Here is a 26,549-nt window from a genome sequence, read left to right as displayed (position 1 = left end):
CTGCACAGCTATTTTCAGGTCTCTCCAGAGATGTTCAATCGGGTTCAAGTCCGGGCTCTGACTGGGCCACTGAAGGACATTCAGAGACGTGTCCCAAAGCCATTCCTGTGTTGTCTTGGCTGTGTGCTTAGGGCCTTTGTCCTGTTGGAAGGTGAACCTTCGCCCCATTCTGAGATCCTGAACGCTCTGGAGCAGATTTTCATCAAGGATCTCTCTGTACTTTGCTCCGTTCATCTTTCCCTCGATCCTGACTCCCAGTCCCTGCCACTGAAAAACATCCCCACAGCATGACGCTGCCACCACCATGCTTCACCGTAGGGATGGTGCCAGGTTTCCTCCAGATGTGACGCTTGGCATTCAGGCCAAAGAGTTCAATCTTAGTTTCATCAGACCAGAGAATCTTGTTTCTCCTGGTCTGAGAGTCCTTTAATCCCTTTTGGCAAACTCCAAGCAGGCTGTCATGTGCTTTTAACTGAGCAGTGGCTTCCGTCTGGCCACTCTACCATAAAGGCCTGATTGGTGGAGTGCTGCAGAGAAGTTAGGAAGTTAGGCTAACAAGCATTTAGGCTAGGTAGTCCATGAAAACAAAAACTAAGAGCATACAGAGCCATAGACTGTTTTGCCAACATGAAAGATTCACAATTGTTTTTTAACTTGCGCACACACGCACACACACGCACACAAAGAAATCGGTACCATGGACAGCCACATGATAATTAGTAACATTGTTTGGACTAAATTGTTTTTGGTGTCTTTAAGTTTGTTTTCAGTGTATTACTGGTCATTTATGAACATTTGAACATCTTGGCCACGGTCTGTTATAATCTCCACCCGGCACAGCCAGAAGAGGACTGGCCACCCCTCATAGCCTGGTTCCTCTCTAGGTTTCTTCCTAGGTTTTGGCCTTTCTAGGGAGTTTTTCCTAGCCACCGTGCTTCTACACATGTATTGCTTGCTGTTTGGGGTTTTAGGCTGGGTTTCTGTACAGCACTTTGAGATATCAGCTGATGTACGAAGGGCTATAAAAATACATTTGATTTGATTTATTAAAATAAGCATATATAGCCTTGTTGATTTGATGATGTTTAAATGTTTATGTTGAAATGGTGCTGGAATAGCGGAGGCAGTGCTCCTGTTGTCTTTGTGCTGACTTGCGGTAACTCTGTGGTTCTAAATCAGTAGTCATTTAGTAAACTGTCCAAAACATGAACTTGTGTGACCATGATGCATGTCATATAAATGTTTGTTACGTGCAATATTTGCTTTATTGCGCTCCGGTTTTGTGATTAAACAAACGTATGTGTGGTTGAATTTATTCCGACACTGTGTGACTGTTGTCTTTTTGTTGTCACAGACTTATTGTAGGCCTACAGTATATCACGGTGGTGAATGAATGAATGGGTTTTAGAGCAAAAGCCGCAATTATCACAACGTAGGTGGTAATAGGGCTTTTTTACTGGCTTGGCTTCCCCAGTGGCTTCCCCAGTGGCTTCCCCAGTGATTTCACTCACGCACCACTACTGTGTCACATGCCCCTTTAGTTTATGGGAACGATCCCTCTGTGTCTGTATGTGTGTGTGTCTGCATCTGCATGTGTGTGTGCGTGTCTGCGTGTATGTGTGCGTGCGTGTGTGTGCGTGTCTGCGTGTGTGTGTGTCTGCGTGTGTGTGCGTGTCTGCATGTGTGTCTGTGTGTGTGTGCGTGTCTGCGTGTGTGTCTGTGTGTGTGTGCGTGTCTGCGTGTGTGTCTGTGTGTGTGTGCGTGTCTGCGTGTGTGTGTGTTGGTGAGTACTGTCCAGTATATGAGACAGGCTGTCATGTTCTTGTCGTCTGTAGTGGGATAGGAGGAGGTGTTGTCTGGCAGTGATGCATTGGCATGGACAGCATGGTTTAAGAGCTAAAAAAAAAGGGTCACGGATGTCTCGCTCTACTCTCCCTCTCTCCTCTCTTCTCTCTGCTGCCCTTGTCATCCCTGGTGGATGATCCAACACTCTCTCCCCTGCTGTCTTTCTGTCCTTCGTCACGGGTTGGTGTTCCTTCTCTGCTTTCTTCTCTCTGTTTGTTATGTCCAACCTTAAGATTCTTATCTTTGAACTCTTTCAAAATGGTATTTTATTCACATTCCTCTCTCTTGGCAACAACACCAATATCAACCTGTAAAGTGTATGTAAAGCTCATGCATGTGCATAAGGCTGGTATTTAGGGCGCATACATAATGTCAATTAAAAGAGGGTTCCAGTTCAGGCTACTCCCTGAGTGGGTGGTATTAGTTCCAGTGAATAAGACGTACTGAGAGAGACTTGGAGGGGGTCAGGGGATACATCTCCTGTCATCGTTTTAGAAAGGTTGTGACCTGTGAACAGCGAGAGGAGTGGCTCTTTTCAATTATTCAGCACACACTTCTCCCTTCGGGCTGTACATTTGTGTGTGTGTGTGTGTGTGTGTGTGTGTGTGTGTGTGTGTGTGTGTGTGTGTGTGTGTGTGCGTGCGTGCGTGCGTGTGTGTGTGTGTCCGCCTCCTCCAGAATGGTAGATCTCTGATTGCTCATGACTGACATTTGCACATGAAAATCAGTACATTTTTTTTTTGTTTAAACCCCCAAACACCAGTGCTGTTTCACACACATCCCTAAACCTCTGTGTGGGCTGAAGTGGTGTGTTGCTTTAGGAGTGTGAGTGGGCTGAGACCCAAGTTAAGTAGTACAGCTTGGCAATATGGACTAAAATCCATATTTGAGGCGATAACAATGAATAGAATGATACGTTTATAACAATAATGTGCGCCACAGTTTTTTGTATTATCCTTTAAACTACTACTACAGCCATCAATTGTCCCATTAACACCCATATTAGAAAACTTATTTAATTTCAAAATTTCACATTTCTCTAGTATAGGCTACTTATTGTAATGAACGATATCAGCAAAATGCCTATGATAAGTGATCGGTATGGTCGGTGTCGATAATTTTCTGTTTATCGTCCCAGTGACTCAATATACATGTCACTGACATCAGCCTTTAAAGACGACATTGTCTCTCTCTCTCTCCCATGTTCACACACACTAAAAAAGTACATTTGATCAGCCATTAGTGCAGCCTCGTGGCTGTCACTAAAGGTCAAGAAAGGGTTACAGTCGGAGGCCAGCTCAGTACTGTAAATGAGGAAATCGTACACACCTATAACAGCACTGTAAAACTGTGTCATAGACCGCATTCACAGGGAGGATCTGAATGCTGCTATACATCTTGTGCAGCTATATTTATGCTAAATCAATGTATTGATCATTAAATCAGCCGTTGGCTAGGGTTTGCATATAGATGACATGTTACTTCCCTTGGTTGGTTTATTAGTTATCTGTTACTGTAGTTTAAAGGTTGAACTTGAGGAAAGGTTGAGCTGTTCTACATACTTCAACGGAGCACTTCCGCTTCCTGACTCCTGGCCTGGAGTTAGAACAATCATGGCCGCAGCATGAATAGTCTATTGAAAATACAAACTGGCCCTTTTCCCTCTCTTCTCAATCACCCTACCGCTTTGACATTCAAATAGGCTTTATTGGCATGAAAGGCATGATCCAATGTTGCCAAAGCAGTACAATACACAAAATAATGACAGAATTTAATAAGGGGAAGAAATAGGTTCAAATCAATACCTGACCATTTCAGGTAACAAATAAATACTGTGATTAGAATAAAGGAATTGCATTAAGAGTTTCAGCTTTCTCTCCATTTCTTTATCCATTCCATTTCTTCTCACTCTGCAATGTCTTTTTCTCTTCATATCCCTCTCTATGTGTCCCCTCTGCCTCGCCTCTCGTGTCTATCCATATAGCAGACATATATTTTGGGGGTATGAGTAGGGAGGGAGGGGGAGGGTTGTCGAGACAAGAGTTTTAATTAATACTTCACTATGGGGGGGTGGAAGTTGAAAATGTCTGATACAAATTGTTTTGGAGGGATTCAGTAGATACCTTTGATCAATTGGTAATGAACTGTACAGGGCACTCTCTCCCACTGTTTTCCACTCTCTTTCATACACACACAGTCACACACACTGACAAATCTTATATAGTATTTTATAAGCCCTCATGCATGTATTGAAAGCTGCATACTGTATCTAGCTAACATTGTATTTGTAAAATTGATGAGCAATGTTTGGGGCATGCACAGCTTGGGTACTGATGTAAATACTGCGGGTTATACCAGTAAATTACAAGGCTCCACCTGTCCACACTACTACACACACACACACACACACACACACACACACACACACACACACACACACACACACACACACACACACACACACACACACACACACACACACACACACACACACACACACACACACACACATGTTTGTTTTACTATCCTTGTGGGGACCAAACAATTGATTCTCATTCAAAATCCTATTTTCCCTAACTCTAACTCTAAACCTAACCCTTAACCTAACCTTAACCCTAACCTTAACTCCTAACACTAATTCTTACCCTAACCATAATTCTAACCCTAACTCTAACCCTAAACCTAACCCCTGAGCCTAAAGAAGTATTTTCCTTGTGGAGACCGGTGAAATGTCCCCACTTTTTCCTTGTTTTATTACCCGAATTTTCCTGGTTTTAATCTCCTTGTAAAACCAAACACATGCACTCTGGTTTACCCAGAGCTCGGTAAATTCAAATACTCTACCTTACCCTTGCATTACACACTTTTTATTGTGATATGTCCATTCAACAATAATGACTGTATGACACAGGACGCTCATCAGCAACAACATAAAAGAAGGGCGCAATACACCCAATACCAGTCGCCCCTTCCATACTGTTCAATATTTTCATTTTGCCAAACAACAACTACATATGACAAAATATGTAATTACAGAGTATCGATACAGGCATGAATTGGGCCGATAAATCACTTTTTGCTGGTGTGAAACAGTTTGCTTAACCATGAGAGTGTCAGCAGAATTAACATGTGAAATTTCAGTGAGAAACCCTCTCAGTATGCTTGACCATATTCCCCAGCTGAGGAAGAAGTAAGAGCAAGGGATGGGCAGACAGAGAGGGAAAAAGAGATGTGTGAAAGAGGAGAGAAAAATGGAGGGAGAGAAGGAAAGAATGGACAAACTGGAAGAAGAGGAGAGATGAGATGGTATAGGATAGAATGGGATGAATGAACACAGAGGCTAAGACTGAGGCTGAGATGAATGAACACAGAGACTAAGATTGAGACTGAGATGAATGAACACAGAGACTAAGACTGAGACTGAGATGAATGAACACAGAGACAAAGACTGAGACTGAGATGAATGAACACAGAGACAAAGACTGAGTCTGAGATGAATGAACACAGAGAAAGAGACTGAGACTGAGGGACAGAGAATAGATGTTGAGAAGAAAAGCAGACATATTTGGTTGGAGAGAGGAGGCAAGGTGGGGACAAGATGTGGAGAGCAAGGGATGGAGAGAGTGAGAGAGAAGGCAGGAGGGAGTGGGAGGGAGGGAGGGAGAGAGCATGAGGCAGATGACAAATTGTGATTAATAGATGGGGTCCGGGGCAGCAGTGTGGAGCGTTGCTCATTAATAGAGAGAATTAGAGAGGCTGTGCAACTCAATCTGCACACTGTCACTCGCAATCAGGGACCATAATCAGATATACACAAAGGCAGAGGTACATATGCCTTCACGTGTGTGTGTGTGTGTGTGTGTGTGTGTGTGTGTGTGTGTGTGTGTGTGTGTGTGTGTGTGTGTGTGTGTGTGTGTGTGTGTGTGTGTGCGTGTGCGTGTGCGTGTGCGTGTGCGTGCGCGTGTGCGTGTGTGTGTGTGTTTTTGTGTGTGTGTGTGTGTGTGTGTATGTGCATGCTTGCACGCTCTCAGGCATGCACAGATGCACACACACTAAGGGTAAGATTTACAAAGAAATGCTTGGTAAATCTAAAAATGTGTCTAAGCCTTGTCATAGACAACATGGCACCATGCCTGCACTGTATTTCAGTATTGCCCTCCCTCTCAATCTCGTTCTGTCTCTCGGTCCTGTGAGCTTTTGGGTCAGGTCAGGCCCTTTACGAAGCAGATCATTTGGCCTGGGTGCTGTCACACACACACACACACACACACACACACACACACACACACACACACACACACACACACACACACACACACACACACACACACACACACACACACACACACACACACACACACACACACACACACACACTCTCTCTTCTTTTCCATTGCCTGGTTAATAAGGTGGTAACCTCCCGGATCACATGTTAGCTTCCTGCTCAAGACCTGATTGGTTTGTTGATTGTTTTTAAGAAGAGCTCCAAAGAACACACCTTAGTGGTCTATCACCCGCTCCCCCTCTCTATCTAAGTAGCTGAACTACCTATTCCCCTTAATGACAATTATTGAGAGTTACTCAACATACATTTTGTAGCAATAACTTGCTAAAAACTTGTTAAACTCAAGAAGCACCCGTGGTAAGGACTGTTAACCGTTGGAATCTATATTTTAAGATTGTTTTGATCACACGGACTGGGATATGTTCCGGGTTGCCTCTGAGAATAATATTGAAGTGTTCAGTGACTGGATTCATCAGGAAGAGGATAAGTGACGATTAGAACTTATCCAAACCAGAAACTGTTGATAAAGGGCAACATTTGTGCAAAACTGAAAGCCCGAACCAACGCATTCAACCACAGCAGCTCAGCCTACAGCTCAGCCTTCAACATCATAGTGCCCTCCAAGCTCATCACTAAGCTTAGTGCCCTGGGTCTGAATCCCTTACCTGTGCAACTTCATCCTGGACTTCCTGACGGGCCGACCCAAAGTTGGCAACAACACCTCCGCCACATTGATCCTCAACACGGGGGCCCCACAGGGGTGCATGCTCAGCCTCCTCCTATACCCCTTATTCACCCATGACTGCGTGGCCACTTGTGTTGCACCATATACCGAAACGGTATACTAGAATCTTTGTTACGTTTGGTACCTCTGTCAAATGTGTCTCACGTGATAGAGAGGATCAAGTCTGTCTATCAGCGCAAGCCCTTTATGGAGCATAGAGCAAAGTGCCTGCTCTACTTACTGATTCATTGCTAGAGCTGTCTGGGCTGCATCGTTAGCTCCCCACTCATGCTGCACAGAAATTAACACACCTGAATATTGCAACACGGCATGTAGAAAGGTTGAAACTGTTCATTAATGTTCACAAAACAATGTCCATACAGGATAGAACACTTATACAATGCAAGACAATAACGGTAGCTTCCAACTTTAATTGTAGGTTTCCTAGCTAGTTTACAGCTGAAGCACCCTCAGTTCACTACCCTAGTGCTTTGTTTGTGATAATATGCAAACCATAACACAAAATATACTGATTTCAAAGCTGATTGTCACCAAAACCTTCATTAATTCACTCCGTCTCCCTCACCACCAAAAACTCATTCACTTCTTCGTCTCCCTTGCCTCAGGTCTGGTTTCCACTAGATTCCATAGCCACAAAATCAGATTCCACAGACACATTCACAGCCTCTGCAAATGATGTCCTTACTTTCTTATAGAGACCGCACGCATTTTTATAAAATAAGAGATTATATTCAAATGTTGTTGATCAGTGCAATAAAACTATATGTTCTCTTAGCAGTAGCCAATGAAATAAGTCCTAAATGGAAAGGATTGTTTGTCATCTGTAGCCCCATGAAACCATCTAAAACAAACTCAATAACTCAACGCATGCACACACTCCTATTGAATAATATGCATTCACCTGTATTATGAATAGACCTAGGCTACATATCGACTTACACAATTTATTAATAGAGATTTACCTTTCAAATAAATTATTACCATTGTTCTTTTGTAGTTAGATTGGTAAAAACAAAGTCAAATTCATTGTATCATTGTATAATTGATTCATTAATGCATACTGTACATGGCTGTCTCGAAATAATTGTCATAAAATGTTTAAAATGCCATGACACTGAATTCAAAAGATGCCCAACGATTGAACAGATCAGTAGCTGAGTTTATCTGTCTGGATCAATTGCCGTTCTGTGATCGCCCCGTACCCTGCCCTGATCCTCAGATACTGTCACAAGCCGGCTACCCCCTGGTACTCTACCCTGTACCTTAGAGACCGCTGCCTTATGAACATAAGAGTCACTTTATATGTATATACTGTATTCTATTCATGGCTCATCCTATATAACTACTGCTATACACACCGTTCACGTACATATACAGTACATTATTTATATTCCGGACTCAGGTCCGGAAGCTAATTTCCTGCAATTCTATCCATTTTGCTATGGGGTTTTGTACTCTGCATTTATTTACTGTATTCTCAAAATAGCTCATTCTAATATTTCTACTCCTGTACGTTGCATTCCTGTACACTGTTTACACACACCACATATTTATTTATATACTGGATTCTTGACATAGCTCACTGTAATATATCTACTGCTGTACATATAATTCATAGTAGCCTATATCTTGTGTAAATTCATCTGTTGTAGGTACATATATATTTGGATTACTGTTACAGTGCTACTTGGTAAGTTAATCGGATTCGTAACGACATTTCCTAATTTATATATTTTTACGTTTGGGATTTTGTGTGTATTGTTTTGTAGTGCTAGGTACACTGAATGTCCAGAAGTATGTGGACACCTGCTCATTGCACATCTCATTCCAAAATCCTGAGCATTAACATGGAGTTAGTTCCCCCTTTGCTGCTATAACAGCCTCCACTCTTCTGGGAAAGCTTTCCACTAGATGTTGGAACATTGCTTGCTTGCGGCCAAATGAGAGCATTAGTGAGGTCGGGTACTGATATTGGGGCATTAGACCTGGCTCGCATTTTGCGTTCCATATCATCCCAAAGATGTTGGATGGGGTTGAGGTCAGGGCTCTGTGCAGGCCAGTCAAGTTCTTCCACACCGATATCAACAAACCCTTTCTGTATGGACCTCAATTTGTGCACAGGGGCATTGTCATGCTGAAACAGGAAAGGGCCTTCCTCAAACTGTTGCCACAAAGTTGGAAGCACAGAATCGTCTAGAATGTCATTGTATGCTGTAACGTTAAGATTTCCTTTCACTTGAACTAAAGGGCCTAGCCCGAACCATAAAAAACAGTCCCAGACCATTATTCCTCCTCCACCAAACTTTACAGTTGTCACTATGCATTTGGGCAGGTAGCGTTAATTTCACCAATAACCGATATTTAATAAATAGAATGAAAAAAAGGAATCTCATGCTTATCTGAACACATTTTCATAGTGTAAGAAATCAACATTTAAAGCATATATCACTTGGACAATTACTCTTTTGGATAGCAATTTAGGAGAATTCAACTTTTTCCATTCCCTGCTGTAAAACAGTATATCGGCAGATATGTCGGTGACAGTAAGTTTTGTCGCCCAAAAAGCATAATCGGTATCGGACCCAAAAAAACTAAACAGTCTGGCTCTAGTTTTTTCTTCCTGCATATGCTAATGTAACCAGAGGCTTTTCTGGTGCCCAGCGGCTTAGGCAGCTGACAGTATGCATCCCGGGGAGTGATCTATTGATCCATATTCAATATGTGCTACACTTTCCCCCTCACTAAAGTTGGCCAATGAATAAATAAAGTGTAGAACTGACAGTACATCCCACACTTAGGCCACAAAAGGCTGACTTAGGCGAATCAGGGGCAGACTTAGTGATTTGGAGGCCCCAGGCAGAAGACAGTTAGATTTTTCTGTTAAAATTAAAACTTCCTTTCTTTTTATTTTCTCTGCCCCGCTCTGAAAGGGCCTCATTATTGCAGATGAATTTCAATGAAAGTTACGTTTGCAATCATACTGCGTGAAACAATGCATGGTAACTCTGTCAAGGTGAAATAGTCCATTACTATGGACTGGTCCGTGGGTGATTAATGACACTTGTTTCTACTATTTTGAGAAAAACTTGGATTATATTAACATTGATATGAAATATATGTATATGTATGGAAATATATTATTGATCTATTATGAATTATTAATCAGCTGTATGGATTAATTGACTTTTTGAAGGCCTTTTTTGTCAACAATGTGGCCTCATTAAGATAAAACATTTTTTTAAAGGATAACTAGTATTTAAAATAAAAAAATATTATGCCTGGCTCACGAGGCCCCTTGATGATATGAGGCCTAAGGCCTCTTCTGCCTATTGGTAAGTCCACCACTGAGGCCAATCTTGTTAGATCTCCCCCACAAACAAATTTACTCAGACTAAATTATTTTCAATCAATTTCATTGGCAAACATGTTTTAATAGATTTTAGTTTAGAGAACATATACAGTTTTAAATTAATATGCTTTTTGGTAGAGAATTTAGAAATCTCAACAAAAGGTCACATATAGTGTGAAGCAGGGTGATATGGCATAAATGACACGGAACAAAGAGGATGAGCCTGTTGACATTAACAGTGAAGGGGCTAAAGGTATAGCATGTTTAGAAACCCAGGAAGAGTGGAGGAACGAATGAAAGACAGAAAAAAAGTTGTCAGTATCAATGTCTTTCACCACTAATGAGGTCTGAAAGCTAGAGAAACAGAGGCACTGACACCAGCCATGAGAATACCACTCTCCTCTCTCTCTCTGTCTCTCTCACACACACACACACATTTTGTCATTCTTCACACCGTGTCAGTCTCACATAATCAGTACATCTCCTATCCACGCTAGTCTGTTTTTTTAAACTCCCCCCCCCCAAAAACATACTTAAAAAATTACACCTATGCCTATATTATACAAATATCCTGCTAATTGTCTGCTCATATCGGTTACAAGCTTTGAAAATGTACAGGGCACAAAAAAACACTTTAACACAGACATAGATGTTGGCTGAAAATAGACCTTGCTAAATGTAGTCCTCAGTCATTACATCCTGTTGCTATCATAATCAGAATATAATACTTTTGTATTCACAGTAGGCTACACACACTATTAGTCCAACACACACATTCTTTTTTTTTGCATGTAAACTAGGTCTAGCCCAGGGTAAGACACAAACGAAATGTCTCTATTGTGTTGATGACAATAGGCTCTACATTAGTGTGACGCATGGTAGCCTAAACAGTCATGTCACTAGAATGTGAGAGTTCTGTTCAAGCCCCCCCCCCCCCCCCCCCCCCCCCACACACACACACACACACACCAGACACACACATATAGAGGTAAGAAAATACGTTATCAAGGCGCTAATAAGAGCATAGTGGCACCTACATAGCCTAAAGGTCAACAAATAATGGGACCGTGTGAGAATGGGACCGTGTGCCAATGGGACCGTGCAGAATCATTGTTCGAGGGGGCGGGGGAGAGGAGCGCGAGACTGTCAGAGAAGAGAAAATCTAACAAGTGAGAGAACTGTTGCATTTCGGTAAAGATGTTAACCAGTAGATTTCAAGATTCAAATCTACAAAATGTATCGTTAGAATATTTTAGACCATAAAAAGGACGTGAAAAGTTAATTAGTTAAGTCACTGTCTATTTGCCTAGGGTGTTGATGACCGGGTGATCTGTTACGCACTGACTGAAAAAAATAACGCTCGGCGCACGACAGCTCATTGTAGCAGGCTAGCCTTTAATCAGAGTGAATAGTTTGAGGTTTACGACAACAATTTTGGTCAAATTAGAAAAAAACGGAAAGTGGACTTGCTGTTAGTTTTCGAGTTCGTCGGACTACTCGGCATCTCACCAAGGCGAAGGTGAGGATGAGCTGTCCTCGCAGATTTCTCGACCACGTTGAAAGTCTGACTGCATTTGGCTGAGAAAATCACCATACCACGTCGTATCGCAGATTATCGACACTTCTTTTGAGCATCGAGGGGGAAAAGGTGAGCAACGATTTATGTATATATTTTTACAAACGTTTTACAGATTTGTTTTAAATTAGTCTCTCTATCGCTCATAGATCTTTTAATTTTTAGGAACATAATAAATGTAAATGGTCACATGAAATATCGAAATGTGTTTGAATGCTTGAATAAAGTTATCTTACTACTGATAATTCATTGACTATCCTATGTCCAAAGAATTTACTAATCCAGTTTATTATGCAAAGCACCTTTTTGGTTTAAAATTATTATTAGGCCTGGCTATTATTATTTATTTGATTATTACTACTATTATTATTATTCCAAAGAAGAAATAGTCTCACATTTATCCACAAAGTAAATGTTCAATCTTGCACAAATGTAACCATTTAGGAATATAGTTTTAAATCATGTTACTTTACACTTGTTGCATTTTTTTACATCAAATGTAGCTCAGTCCCAATAGGATAATTTAAACACTTTACTGCTTTGCAGTAATTGTGTTAGTGAGTTGATTTGTGATAATGGTTAGATATTATCTACCCTTCATTGTATCTGATCATAGATAACTATGGCATAACCATAGCCCATAGTGAAAAAATACTGTATTAATTTAGTCAGGTCAATCTCAAAATATATTTCCTTCCCCCAATAGAATGCTCCTGGCACAAGATGTCTGATTCGGAAGCAAACAGTGGAACCTGAGATATTCTCTGCTACGACTCAGCGCGCCACAAAAAAACAGAGGAACACGTTTTCATGAGGAACAGAACATTTTCTCAACACTGTGTTTTGATAAATACTGACTTAAAAAAATATATATCTGAGAGGGGAATGTGTTAGTCTACCCATGAGGAAAACACACCCAGGATTAAGCAAATTAAAAATACATAGAGAAAGAGAAGCACAAGGAAAGAGGAAGGAAAAAAAGACCAGAGATTTAAGCATTTTTTCCATTCACTTCCACTGATCCTTGGACCAGACAAGTGAATGCCTTGGGTGAGATGGACTCCAGTGGGAATACTGGAGCAGCAGACCCCACCTGACAGCTCTCCAACTGAGAAATATAAGAACATTTCACCAGGAGATTCTGCTGCCATTCTGTCTGAAAAATATTTATATTTTTAAAGAACCCTCTAGAACCATCTACAATCTACTATATTCTATCCCAGGGAAAACCCTTGTATTTATCCTTCCAAAGAACTGGATGTGTGACTTAGTCAGTTTCAACCCATGTATGTAACGCGGAGAAGGTGTCCACACTCAACTGGCTGGTTTCACCTCTAGTCCTCCAAAGATAATAACATACTACTTTTGATATCAGTGAGATCTTTACTGAAAATATGGATGAAAAAAGTGAATAAATATTGCTTTGCTGACGAAAAGTCCAATCTTCAAAAATAGATGTGAAGAAAAAGGTGTTGAGAAATCCAAAGATAAACATAGTCATTTTTTAAATTTTTATTTATGGAATGGAAAAACATGTTTCTCCTCCTGACATTTGACTTCAACAACTCCTGAGCTTTGTTATTCCTTCAGTGTCCTATAACATCTCATTCCTTTCTTCACATTGAAATCTCCTGTATTTCCAGTCTCTCCTCATAACCCTCTTACCCTTTCACTCTCCCTCATTTACCACTTCTTTCCCTTTATTTTACCTAACTACCTCACCTCCTACTCGCGGTGTAGAACCTCTCTGCCTCCTCCCCTATCCCCCTCAGCGCCTCTCTCTCACCATCTTTCCCCTTAGTCCCGGTTATCCCAGAGTTCATTCTGGCCGGCACCACCATTCCGGCCAAGGGGGAGGAGGACTTCCTTACGCTGGCCGCCACCCGGCTCAGCCGCAGGAAACGTGTCATCGGGGCAGGAGTGGGCGTGGCCATGGTGCTGGTTCTGCTGGTTGCCATCCCCTTATTGGTTCACACCACCAAAGGGGGCGCGTCTGGGGGCGGGAGCACCCACTATGAGATGCTCGGCAGCTGCAAGATGGTGTGTGACTCTTTCACCCCCCCACAGGGAAGCCACGAGCTGACTGCTGTCTCCCCCCAACCCCCAGACTTCACAGGGAGAAGGGGCAAATCTGGGTTTCGTGGGAGCCCTGGACCCCCTGGCCCCCCAGGCCCCAGAGGTCCCCCTGGAGAACCAGGCAAGCCAGGCCCCCCCGGGCCCGCCGGCCCGGGCCCAGGGGGCTACGTCCCCTCCTTCTACAGCCCCAAGATTGCCTTTTATGCAGGCCTCCGTAAACAGCATGAAGGGAGTGAAGTGTTGAGATTTGATGACGTGGTGACAAATGTGGGGAACTACTATGAACCCAGCACTGGCAAGTTCACCTGCCCCCTACCTGGCATCTACTTCTTCACCTACCATGTCCTGATGAGGGGCGGAGACGGGACCAGCATGTGGGCCGACCTGAAGAAGAATGGACAGGTGAGTCAGAGAGGAGTGTATTGTTGTGTGTGCGTGTGTATTTGGGGGAATTGGCTGCTCAGTTCCTCAATAAATGTCACTACAGTTTCCATTAAAAAATAAAGAATTCTAGACAGATGAGCACTCAATTGTTCTTACACTAAAACAGTTCAACAGGTCTATAATAGTATGAGAAACTCCGATCTGCCTATGCCTTCTTGTATCACTTCTTCTTCCATTATTCTCTAATGTGTGTTTCTCCTTGTCATAGGCCTCTCAGAAAAATAGAAAGGGTTATAATGGGTATATTGTTAGAGTTGTATGCATATGTGTCTTCAGTCTCTGTCGGTAAGGCATGGTGCTTGTAACGAATGCCAAGAGTCGTGGGTTCGATTCCCGCTGGGGCTACCCATATGTCAAATGTATTTGCGCATGACTGTCAGTCACTTTGGATAAAAGTGTCTTTATTATTAAAGGAAAGGTCTGATTATAGGCAAGATTTAGAAATTTATCAACTTGTTTTCCTAATTAAATATCCAAATACCTTGTAAAAAAAACTATTCTGGTAGGAAGTTTAACCAGAGGACCTGAATTTGACACAGGTACACTCAGAGAGTATTATTGTTCAAACATGAAGGCACAGGTAAGAACAGTGGAACTCTTACATATCCCAATCAACTTCAAAGTATGCTAGGCCTAAACGTTCTAAACCCTCAACACGTACTATTTAGCTATTGCTAGTCCAAATGAGGTGGGTCGAGTATTCTATTATTGGTAAGATGTTTGAAGGATGACTTAGCAAAGCAATCAAGATTAAACATAAAAATGGGAAAGAAGAAATGTTGAAGTAGAGATTATTATGAGAATAAAATAACTCATTCAGCATTTGAATAAGAACAAGTAAGCCCTCACTTAATAGAAGATAAACAAGTTTTACGCTTTGTCAGGTTCCACCTCCTGATTTGGGCAGCAAGAGAGAAAGAGAGAGAATGCAGTGACAGCTAAGCGATCAAGAGGATAACGATCCTCCACATCTCTGTGGAGTGCCGCCAAAACGCAACAGCTGGCTACTGTCCTCTGAGGGTCTCCAGCTTTAACATCAATAAATAAACAAGCACAAAAAAAAGCCCCAAAAAAGGCTTGAAAGTTGCCCATCTGGAGATGCATGACAAGCTTGAGGGATTAAACCCTGACTCGATGAGGTTCGATTTTGACATGTGTGGTGTGGAACAGAAGAACGACACAGAGGGATTTACCAGAGAGGAATAGAATAAGACTCATTGTTACCAGCCAAATCTGTTTGGATGAAACACGGGTGTTTGGTTTCTTTACACATAATTTACAGGCTGTATAGTCAGGCAGCGGTGTGTTACTGAGTCGACCGCGACCCTGATAGCTACTGCTTTTTCATGAAAGATTGGTAGGCATGGACAACTTGAACTATCCATCATAAAATCTCTGTAAAACTGTCTTCAGTGGAAACGCTAGAGTTGAAGATTTCTTACCTTTAGTCTCAAGATTTCTTACACCTTGTCAACTAGTACAAACAACCAGATCTAAGTGTAAGGGATCTAACCTGTCTTCATTAGACAGTTTTCACTGGGTTGAATATATACAAGTTCTAGAGAATTTGGCAGTACCTCCAACCTGACTCACAACCGCAGACCACATGTGACCACGCCAGCCCAGGACCTCCACATCCGGCTTCTTCACCTGCGGGATTGTCTGAGGGGGTGCTGAGGAGTATTTCTGTCTGTAATAAAGCCCTTTTGTGGAGAAATACTCATTCTTATTGGCTGGGCCTGACTCCCCAGTGGGTTGACCTGGCTACCAAGTGGGTGGGCCTATGCCCTCCCAGGTCCACCCATGGCTGCGCCCTTGCCCAGTTATGTAAAATCCATAGATTAGGGCCTAATTTATTTTTGTTTTAATTGACTGACTTCCTCATATGAACTGTATCTCAGTAAAATCTTTGAAATTGTTGCATGTTGCATTTATATTTGTGTTCAGTATAAATGTTACCTACCCAATTGGTGGTGGAATGGATGAGTTCAGGTCAGGCACATACAGTATTTAAACATTTTATTAGTTACCATTCATTTCACAAGTTTAGTAAATAAAACTGTCTATAATTTTTTCTCCTCGGATCCTGTACCACCTTGGCACTTCTCCCAGCTTCCCCAATACACCCGTAACACGAGGTATTTATCTGACCAGGTCTATTAAGAGGTAGATTCCGCACTGCCTCCCCAGTCATCAATTTGACAGTGGGTGTATAAAGTACACAGTAAAGAAGACAGGAAAATGCCAGGCATAATTGGCAGACCTGGTTTGTCGTGTGCCGTCACTGAAATTGTCATTCCTATCCTGTCCCGCTGTTAAATCATTCATGGCCTTTAGATTAGAACCTCTCCCATCCACCTGTGCGTCCCTTCTCACACACACACCTCACACACACACACACACACACACAAGTGCCCCCCCCCCCCTCCCTCTGGTCTCTTCTGGCTTGTCTATTGGCTTGCCCATTAATTATTTTTTCCATCAACTGAATTATTTAACCTAATTTAGTGCCCATCCCCCCTTCAGAGGCCCACTCCACTTTGTGGTCCCACTTTGCAGTGAATAGACAAGTGCTCTCGTAAGGGAGCTAACCGATGGGGTCAATTAGAAAACACAACCCTGGGAGAACATCGTATAGCCAAAGCTAGAGACCAACGGATGAACATCAAAGTTACAGCAAGGAGTACCAATATCAATGTCAATGTTTGGTATTTGCAATGTGTAGGCATACTGTTTGGATTGTGTCAGAAATGGAAAATTGTGATGTGTCCATTGTGATGTTCCATTTAAGTTGTTGTACCTGTCCTTCTGAGTTTCCTAGTCAAACTGTAGTTTTATGTAAAAATTATGTAATAATAATAATGATAACTTTATTTGTATAGCGCTTTTCAATACAAGTAAAAGTGCTTCATATCATAAAATAATAAAATAAAAGTACTAACAAAGCAACAGACCAGAGGAAAGAGAATGAAAAAGGATAGCTAATTAAAATCATACATTAAAAGCATTTCTGGCAGACCATTCCAAAGTCTAGGGGCCCTAATCGGAAAAATGCCTGGTCTTTCGTTTTCAAACTAGACTTTGGAATGGTTAAAGTGCCCTGCCAGAGGATCTCAGGCTGCGTCCTGGCTCATAGGGAGATAAAATATCTGAGATATACGATGGGGCTAAACCAAGCCAAACCTTAAACGTTCTGAATCTATTCTAACAGTGACTGGTAGCCAGTGTACAGAAGCTAAAATAGGTGATATGGTTACATTTCCTGGTGCCTGTTAAAAGCTCAGCTGCAGAGTTTTAAACTACCTGTAGACGATGGAGTGATTTCTGACTGAGACGTATACAAAGAGTTACAGTAATCTAGGCGTGAGGAAATAAAAGCATATATAACTTTCTCCAGATCAGTGACTAAAATAAAATACTTGACTTTAGCTTTATTTCTTGGATGATAAAAGCAGGACTGGACAACATTCTTTACATGCAGGTTGAGGTTTAGTCAGGGTCAAAGAAGGTTTCTGGTCGTAGACTTTACTTTGGTGGACAAATGACCAAGGTTATTTACAATCTAGGTTCTAGCAAGGTGGGGGCCAAATAAAACAACCTCTGATTGTCAGTCATCCAACAGTTGATGCCAGCAAGACACTTGTGGAGGATAGCCACGCTAGCTTGGTCACTGGGTCTGATTGGTAAATAAAGCTGTGTGTCATCTGCAGAGCAGTGAAACTGAATGTTATGATGTCACTAAGGGGAAGCATGTACAGGGCAAAAAAGGATGTACGTGTGATTTACATTGACTATAATTCAAAGGGCAGATCTAGGTGTCAACGCCACCCCCAGCTGTGGCGTTGACACAGAGATACGGTTTATCCACGGTAAATCAAAGGGAGGTGGGATTAAGACACAACTGGGGGTAGGTAACGGGAGGCAGGCTGCAGACAAGTGGGGAGACAGAGAGATCAAGGGAGGAGAGAAAGATGGATGGATAAACAAAGGAGAGTGGACATACGGGATGAGAGACACACTGCTACAGCGAGGCCAACATGAGAGCACTGGATCAGATCAACATAAAGAAGACAGATGAGGAGGGATAGAATGAACAGAGGAGGAGAGATGGCGTGAAAGAGAAGGCCAATGTAAAGACAGAAAGGTGGAAGAAATTCAAATAATTAAGACCTTGACAGTTGTAAATCTCTGAATATCTGATATTGCTAGATGGATGATGAATTCTTCACTTGTGCTCCTTGACATATTTTCCAGTGTGTCCAGTGTGTCCAGTGTACCTATTAGACATCTATGGAAGGAAGTTATATTATGTCTGATCACAGCTCACAACTGACAAGCCTGCATACCCTAGTGAGCTGTCAGATCTCCTCTCTCCATGTTTCTTGAGCCACCAGCAGATTTTTGTTAAAGTAAGTGACCTTTCCCATGGATCTATAATTTACAACCAATATAGATTTTGCCCTTTGCGATGATGAGCTGGGAGTGGGATTATCATTCATATTTATAGCCGGTATGGAATGCATGGATTGGTCATTTTGGGAGTGTCTAGGCCTGGCCTGTCCCATGTTGGCCCCATATTTCTTCTACATAATAGTTTATGATGAGTACAGTACAGTGTTTAAAGAGCTGCTGCTAAACCATTTAGACCCAACATGTCTGCTTAGTAGCATTGTGCCTCCTGTGACACCGTGTTCCCATTAACGGACTGTGGCATTTGGGTTGATTTGACCTATTGGAGAAAGAGACCTGGAGACAGACGGAGCACTAATTAAGCCCAACATAACATTGGAACCGCAGCCCCGCTTCCCGCTTCGCACGGCTCAGCCCTTTGCACACCTCACAGAGGACATAGGCTACTGGAGAGCTAGAGAGAGTATTTTTCCATTCAGTTGAACTTTAGGCTATACATATCAATGTAGTTATACCATTTTGATCCAAAACATAGTCATGTTCACTTCAGAAGGGATCCGGTCCAACATCAAGTTAATTAGCTCATTAATTAATGATGCTAGTAGCTAATTTGTGGACAACTGTGTGAAGCGCTAGATCTCATTTAGTGGGCCTGACGTATCCGCTGTCAGGATTAGCAGCTACTAATTACCATCGGTTTCAGTGGAGGTGTTAGCTTAGTACAGCCTTCCAGATACGATCTGCTACACAGGACTTAATGACTACATTTGTTTTGACGTTCCCTTTCTTGTCATCCGGAGTTTGTAGAACATGCACATGGTTTGAAACTGCAACAGCAAAGCTTTGGTATAAGTGTATATTCATAACACTTCCTTGGAAATGACATTGCTGCGTTTTATGTTAGGGCACATTTTCCAAGCAATGGTTCTTGTTATTCATTTGACTTATGAAAAAAAAGATCTGTTTTTGCACTTTTCCCCCTTAGGATTTGAACCCACGACCCTGACGTTGCAAGCACCATGCTCTACCAACTGAGCCACACAGGAGGACATTCATGAATCAGTACACCACAAATGCAGTTTCGCTGTGTGTTTCTTTCTTTCTCCCTCCCTCACGCACTCACTCACACACACACTTGTATGCTCGCAAGCACGCACGCACGCACACACACACACAGACACACACAGACACAGACACACACAGACACAGACACACACACACACACACACACACACACACACACACACACACACACACACACACACACACACACACACACACACACACACTATATGTCCATACATTTCTCTAATCATCACTGGCCTTTATACAGTGCAGACTAATAGGCATCCCTTCTCTTCCTTTTCCGGTCTTTTGTCTTGTCTTTGTTTTCCTTCTCATTTTGCCTCACACTTCAATAGTTCATCCCAAAGGTTGGGTTTTCTCATTGAGGAGTGTTCAAATGTCAGGATGGGTTTGATAAAGACCATTTTCTGTGTACGGGAGGATATAGAGCATTTAGCCCTTAGAGATCATGAACGTGTATATGACATTGGAAGTATAACATTTGCCAGAATAGACAGTGAAGGCTAAAAGTATGGCATTAACCCATGACTCATGGTATTATATAACGAGGGAACTAAAGATAGCCAATGAAGAATTTCTCCCCACTATGAAAATGGCAGCAGTGTGAGATGTCTTTGGATTGGCTGAACATGTGAGGTAAATGTTTAATCAGTCACGTAATGTTTGCAAGACCCAACCACACTTTTATTTATTTTATTTTATTTCACCTTTATTTAACCAGGTAGGCCAGTTGAGAACAAGTTCTCATTTACAACTGCGACCTGGACAAGATAAAGCAAAGCAGTGCAACACAAACAACAACACAGAGTTACACATGGAATAATCAAACATGGAGTCAATAATACAATAGAAAAAGTCTATATACAGTGTGTGTAAATGAGGCAATAAATAGGCCATAGTGGCCAAATAACTACAATAAAGCAATTACACACTGGAGTGGTAGATGTGCAGAAGATGAGTGTGCAAGTAGAGATACTGGGGTGCAAAGGAGCAAAATAAATAACAGTATGGGGGATGAGGTAGTTGGATAGGCTATTTACAGATGGGCTATGTACACACACATAGATAGCATTGTAATCAGATGATATGGAGGAGAAAACACTGGTTAGCAAGGTCCAAGAAAATGTGTGTGTGTGCATGCATGCTTGTGTCTGCCTGCCTGTGTGCATACTTGTGCATCTACCTGCCAGCATACGTGTTTGTATTGGTAAATATCGCAAGGATCCCAATATTTCCAAATTGTCAATAGGGGGTAGCAAATGACCTGTGACTGACTGTCACTTAACTTAATGTCATTGCTCAATCTATTGCTGCTTTATAGTTGATGCGCTTCAGGTAGAGTCGTCTGTAGCTGAAACTCCTTCATATCCAATTGAACAGTCTCCACCATTGGTACGTCCCAGCCCAGAGCCAATTAGGGACTTTCTAATCAACATCTTCACCTTAGGTCCAGAGTGTCATTTAGCATGCCAAATAGGGGTCAGACCCACATGGTTGCTAAAGGTTTTCCACAACCACCACCCTAATGGTAACAGAGCACACCTTAACGCTGACCAGAGAGAGAGAGAGAGAGAGAGAGAGAGACAGACAGACAGACAGACAGACAGACAGACAGACAGAGCGAGAGACAGACAGAGAGAGAGAGAGAGATAGACAGACAGAGCGCCATAGCATTGCATAAACTGGATATTTCCATCAGTTCTCCCCCCTCCTCGACCCCTGCCTCTCTGCCCATAGTGGTCCCACAGGTGAGTTTAAGAGACCCCTCTCAATCTTCTCGCTCCGCTCTGAGAGGTCTGTACATCACGGTGAATGAATCCTGTCACTTTTATTACCAGAGGAGCAGGGCACCACTGAAAAACACCAAAATAACAAAGACTACGCAGACCCCCACCTCCCCAGTCTCATTCTTGCCCCCCTGAAATAGGCTCGCTTGATCAGTTTGTTACCCAGTGGGCTCCCTCCCTCCCCATACTCCAGCCCCCCTCCAGTTTGGCTCCCTTCACCCATCTTGTGCTTGGACTGTTAAAGTGGCACGCAGCTGCTCCCTCCTGTGGTCTCATTCTAAATCTTTCTCACTTACCCTCGTTTTCACCATCCCTCTCCTCTCGTTTCTCTTTACCCCATTCCCTTTTCCCCTGTACTCTCCCGGCTCTCCTTCTCTGCCTTCTGCTCTCCACGGACTCTCTGTCTCCACCTCCCTCCTCTCGGTGTCTTTAGCTCCTTCCCTTTGTCCATCTCTCTCTATCTCTCTCCCTCTCCTATTTAATGGTGCCCCAATAATGAAAAGTGGAGGCAGTGTTATCCTCCCTGTCGTCCCGCGGGCCCTCGCTCTCCCCAGCAGCAGCTCAAGTCGGCACGTCATTTGGCCAACAGACAGGAATTCACTCCCTTGTCGATATCAATCTCCACTGCAGTTGACAATAATCCCGATTTGCCTTTCTCTCTTTCACACTCCCACTGCTCCCCCTCCTCCCCTCTTAGAGAAAACAAGGTTTCATTTTGATAGTTACTGGGTGAGAGCCCAAACTGAGATTCACTGCTCTGGTTCTCTAATCAGACTGCTCCGCCTGTTCCCTTTGTGTAAATTCTGGTACGGTAACAGTTATGGTCGTAGTATTTACAATATGCTCTGTAATTTGTATGCTCTATTTATTTATACAAATTACTATTTTCTCGTTGCTGTTTGACCATGCACTTACTTTAGAGTTGAGTGTAAGATCATAAATAAGACCCTACATACAAAATGCACCTTTGCATGATTCACTATTTCTTCTAAAATAAGTTGAAATTGAAAAACTTTCGTGTTCACACGAGTATTTGTTTGATTTAGAACTGCACAGGACCAAGAAATAAAATCTAAACTGAAATTTAGATTTTTTTACTTCAAAGAAATGGCCAGGACTAAATTATTCAAAATTCTAAATTGGTTGGAGGGAATAATTCTAATTTAATGTGTTGTGTATCTCACCTGTGGTAAGTTGCAGGTGCCTACAGGGTAAAAGTAGCCATTTTAACCAGTTTTGAAAGGAAAAAACAGAACATTCCGCTCCATTGTAGTGAAAAGTTGAAATATATTTGACTTCATCAGTACATGTATTCTCATTTTCATACATTGGTTTCACCAACATGGTTTTTAAATGTTACACCATGACGCTTCATTGTTGGGCAGAATTGCTGTTGAGACACTAGGTTATATTAGTACAATGCAACTATACATTAATCATAAACATTACACATTAAATGTCAGCGACTGAATATATTTTCTGCTGTCTGAGCCTTGGTGAAGTAATGTCCCCTATGGCTCTGTGCCAGAAGTCATAAATAACCAGGCCTCCTTATCGCTAGCAAATATAATTAGCTGAATGCCATGTTTAAAGGGTCATTGCAGGGAGGAGGGGTACACGCCAGCACTGTCACAGCCCTTGTTATGACCCTTTAAAGGGATACTTTGGTATGTTGGACTTGGGAGCCAGACGAACTCATGTATACCATTTTGATGTCTCTGCATGCAGTTTGAAGGAGGTTGAAGGTAGCATATTGGTAGCTTTGGGATATTCAAATAGACAGAACGCTCATGCCATTTGACCTTGAATTCAAAACTGGGCAGTGTCATACGTTAAGTAAAAGCTGGCCAATTGCTCTGAAAGCTTGACATTGGGAAATTCAGGGCTGATACTAATAACCAATATTTTCTTGACCATGATGGCTAATAAGATGCTTTACTATTTCATATTTCTTATGAAAAAGATTCTCAGGAACCATTTTTATGTTGTTATTTTTTGTTGTTGCCATTATCGGCCGATAATGATATGGCGATATATCGTCTGATACTATTAATGATATCGCCTGATACTTATTAGACTATATATCGTATGATACCAATGTGACCAACAATCATGACATCCCTACTGACTAGCTTTGGTTCGTAGTTGTATTGCTACCACATTTCTACACAAATGTCCCACCTGTGAACCAGGAATGACCAAGTGCTACCAAGAGAGAATGACATATGAATAATTAAAAGGATGTGGCAAGGCCCATACCAAACTAGAATACTAACCTTAACCCTAAACCACAACAACCCAGTGTAGATTAACATAAGCCGCCTAGCTATACATCTATGGAAAAAGGTTCTCCTGGAAAGGTTCTCCTCCTTGCCCGTCCCTCAAAACACAACTCAGAGAATGTCAAGGGATTAATGCCACTCAACCATGTAGACAGATGTTGGGATTGACAGCAAGTCAGCCTCTCCGTTCTCAATTTTGTTTACACAAAACCACATCACAGATCATCCTCACGGGAGTCATTCATTTCTCTCAGAGAACAGGAAGTCTATAGAAGATGGAAAAAGATCTTTAAAAGATGCAATTCCTTTATGTGTCTCCAGTCTACCTGAGATACATAAAAAAACAATATAGATGACTAAAGAAAATACTACTAGTCCAGCAGCTTTTATAGACAACAGTGTCTAGCCAAGCATAGATTTTTATTCTGACCTCCCGCCACTGTTTCAGGAGACCATCTGACCGCAGTAGCCTATTCTGTGGCCCCATTTATTGTGATTGTATGGAGTTATTGAGGAGTGGGAGCCATTAAGGAGGGAGCTGCCATGGCTGTTCCACTACCAATTACCGAGCCCTGTAGCCTCTGGAGTTTGGGGGGGGTGTTGGAGGGGGTCCCGGGAGACCTGGCACAACAGCGCGCCGTTAATCAATCCAATTTAGACCGGACAGGGACACGCTTAGCCGCCGCTCCCGCCAACACTGCCATGGCAGGGGAAGAAACCGCAAGCGTGACCTGCATCTCATTCTGGGGAAAGGACAAAAAAAGATGGATAGATGGGTCCAGAATGAAGAGATAGTGAGGGGGTGCGGACGGAGGGAGGATGATGGAGGGGGTGTTAGGCGGAGAGGGAGAGACAGAACAATTAATGGAGTGATGTGAGTTGAATTAAAAACAACAAAGGAACGGATCGATTCATGTGAGTCTTTGGGAAGAAGAAAAAAGGCCCATGCAACAAGCTGTACATGGAAAGAGATATTCTGGCCTTTAGGAATATGGGAAACTATAGTGAGTAGCCTAATCAGTTAAATTGATGATATGTGCAAAAAAACGTTATTGCCAACCAGGTTGTGGAGAAATGGTTAGTTTCATTTGATATGTCTAACCGATCATAGGGGACAGGGACTTGGTGACAGGTTGAGATGATGGAACGTATCCTCAGCCAGGCCTAGGCCCTGGGAGAGAGACAAGGATTGAGTGAGGGTATCAGATTTGCATTAATTAATATAGATGCGCTAGTGTATTTAATTTTTCCACGATTAAATGGATCCCATGCTTGAGCAGTTGGCTATTTATCTGGTGATGTAACTATTCATTATAAGCAGCTTTAGTAATTAGGGCTACAAACAGACAATTAAGAAATGGCACAACTTAAGATGTAGTGCAACTCATTATAGGCCATTTGTGTACACAAAATGTGTATACCATGAGCAGTGTCTTTTCCTATGTTTTAGCATGTATAATGAATATAAATGGAATATACTTTTATAATTGTTTGAGGCATACATATAAATGCATGACTGGTGAGAGTTGGTAAAATACCTAATTATTAAATAGGAAAGCAAAGATCAGTTAAAACCATTTTCTAATCACGTTAAGCTGATTTCTATATTATGACTGAGGAACATTAAGATTGATGCTCTGTTGAAGCATGTCTTCCCTGACCCCAACTAAACCATCTAGGAGGCGCTCTCTATCATTCTTCCACTGCAACAGGTGCTGGACATCCCGATAAATCGATAGTGTGAGGTTGTGTTCTCAATGAAGTCTTGGGTCAAAGGTCAATACACAGCTCTTCTATTTAGAGCAATACATTGGACAGGAAGGCCTCTGTACCGATGACATTATACAAAGACCCCAGAGTGAAGGAGGAAATAATATTACACGGCTCAGAGAGAGAAAAGGGAATGAGATGGGAAATGGGAGGAGAGAGAGGGATGGAGAGATAAAAGATGGATAGAGGGAAGATTGGAGGAGGGAAGCTGAGAAAACGAGAGAGGTAAAAATAAGAAATAGAGACAGTGGGGAAATACCCATATTCCTTCTTTTGGGCCATTAGTAGTGAATATTTATGATTTACAGTATGTGTGTTGGGGAGATAGTCTTGGAAGGGTAGTTGTAAATTAACACATAGGGATGAGCCATAATCGGCCCATATTCCCCCGTGTCCTTCTCATCCCAGTAATGAACATTTAGATGACCATGACGACCAAGGCTCAACCTCAGGCCATGATTACATTACAGACATGAGGCTAATGTACCACAGAGAGGAGAGTTAGAGTGGTTGCTCAGTGGAAAAGATGGGTCCGGGCCAGTGGGCAAGGTTGTCTGTGGTGGGGTGGTGTATGAGGAAGCAGGAACAGCAGGAAGGGTTACAAGGGGGCGTGGGAGTGCAAGAGTCTACATGTTTACATTTTAGTCATTTAGCAGACACTCTTATCCAGAGTGACTTACAGTTCGTGCATTCATCGCTCTAGGTGAGACAACCACATATCACAGTCGTAGTAAGTACATTTTTCCTCAATAAGGAAATTATCAGCAAAGTCAGTGCTCGTAGGAGAAGATGAGTGCAAGGAAATGGGTGTGGGATGGGATAAGACTGAGATGTCTTATTTAAGATACTCTGAAGATGTAGGGTTTCAGATGGTTTTGGAAGAGGGGCAGGTAC

The 26,549-nt window shown here is 42.3% G+C and overlaps 1 protein-coding gene across 2 annotated transcripts in view; it reads left to right on the top strand.

Moving 5' to 3' along the window:
• Positions 1-11,205: 11,205 nt before the first annotated feature.
• LOC129848338 (complement C1q-like protein 4) overlaps positions 11,206-26,549 on the top strand; it is a 28,981-nt gene continuing 13,637 nt past the window's right edge. Inside the window, exons 1-2 of one of the 2 annotated variants that reach the window (XR_008758501.1) lie at positions 11,206-11,872; positions 12,507-13,630. Coding sequence is in view for 1 of the 2 variants with exons in the window: in XM_055915653.1 (XP_055771628.1) it covers positions 13,733-14,278 (546 nt within the window). In the remaining variant the exon portion in view is untranslated. Of the gene's footprint in view, positions 11,873-12,506; positions 14,279-26,549 lie in introns of those variants that run through there. The other variant, XM_055915653.1, reaches the window with a different exon arrangement.

The sequence above is a fragment of the Salvelinus fontinalis genome, chromosome 3 (assembly GCF_029448725.1).
Source record: "Salvelinus fontinalis isolate EN_2023a chromosome 3, ASM2944872v1, whole genome shotgun sequence".
Lineage (NCBI taxonomy): Eukaryota > Metazoa > Chordata > Actinopteri > Salmoniformes > Salmonidae > Salvelinus > Salvelinus fontinalis.
Note: the sequence above shows the minus strand (reverse complement) of the source record. Positions and strands in the feature narration are given on the sequence as shown.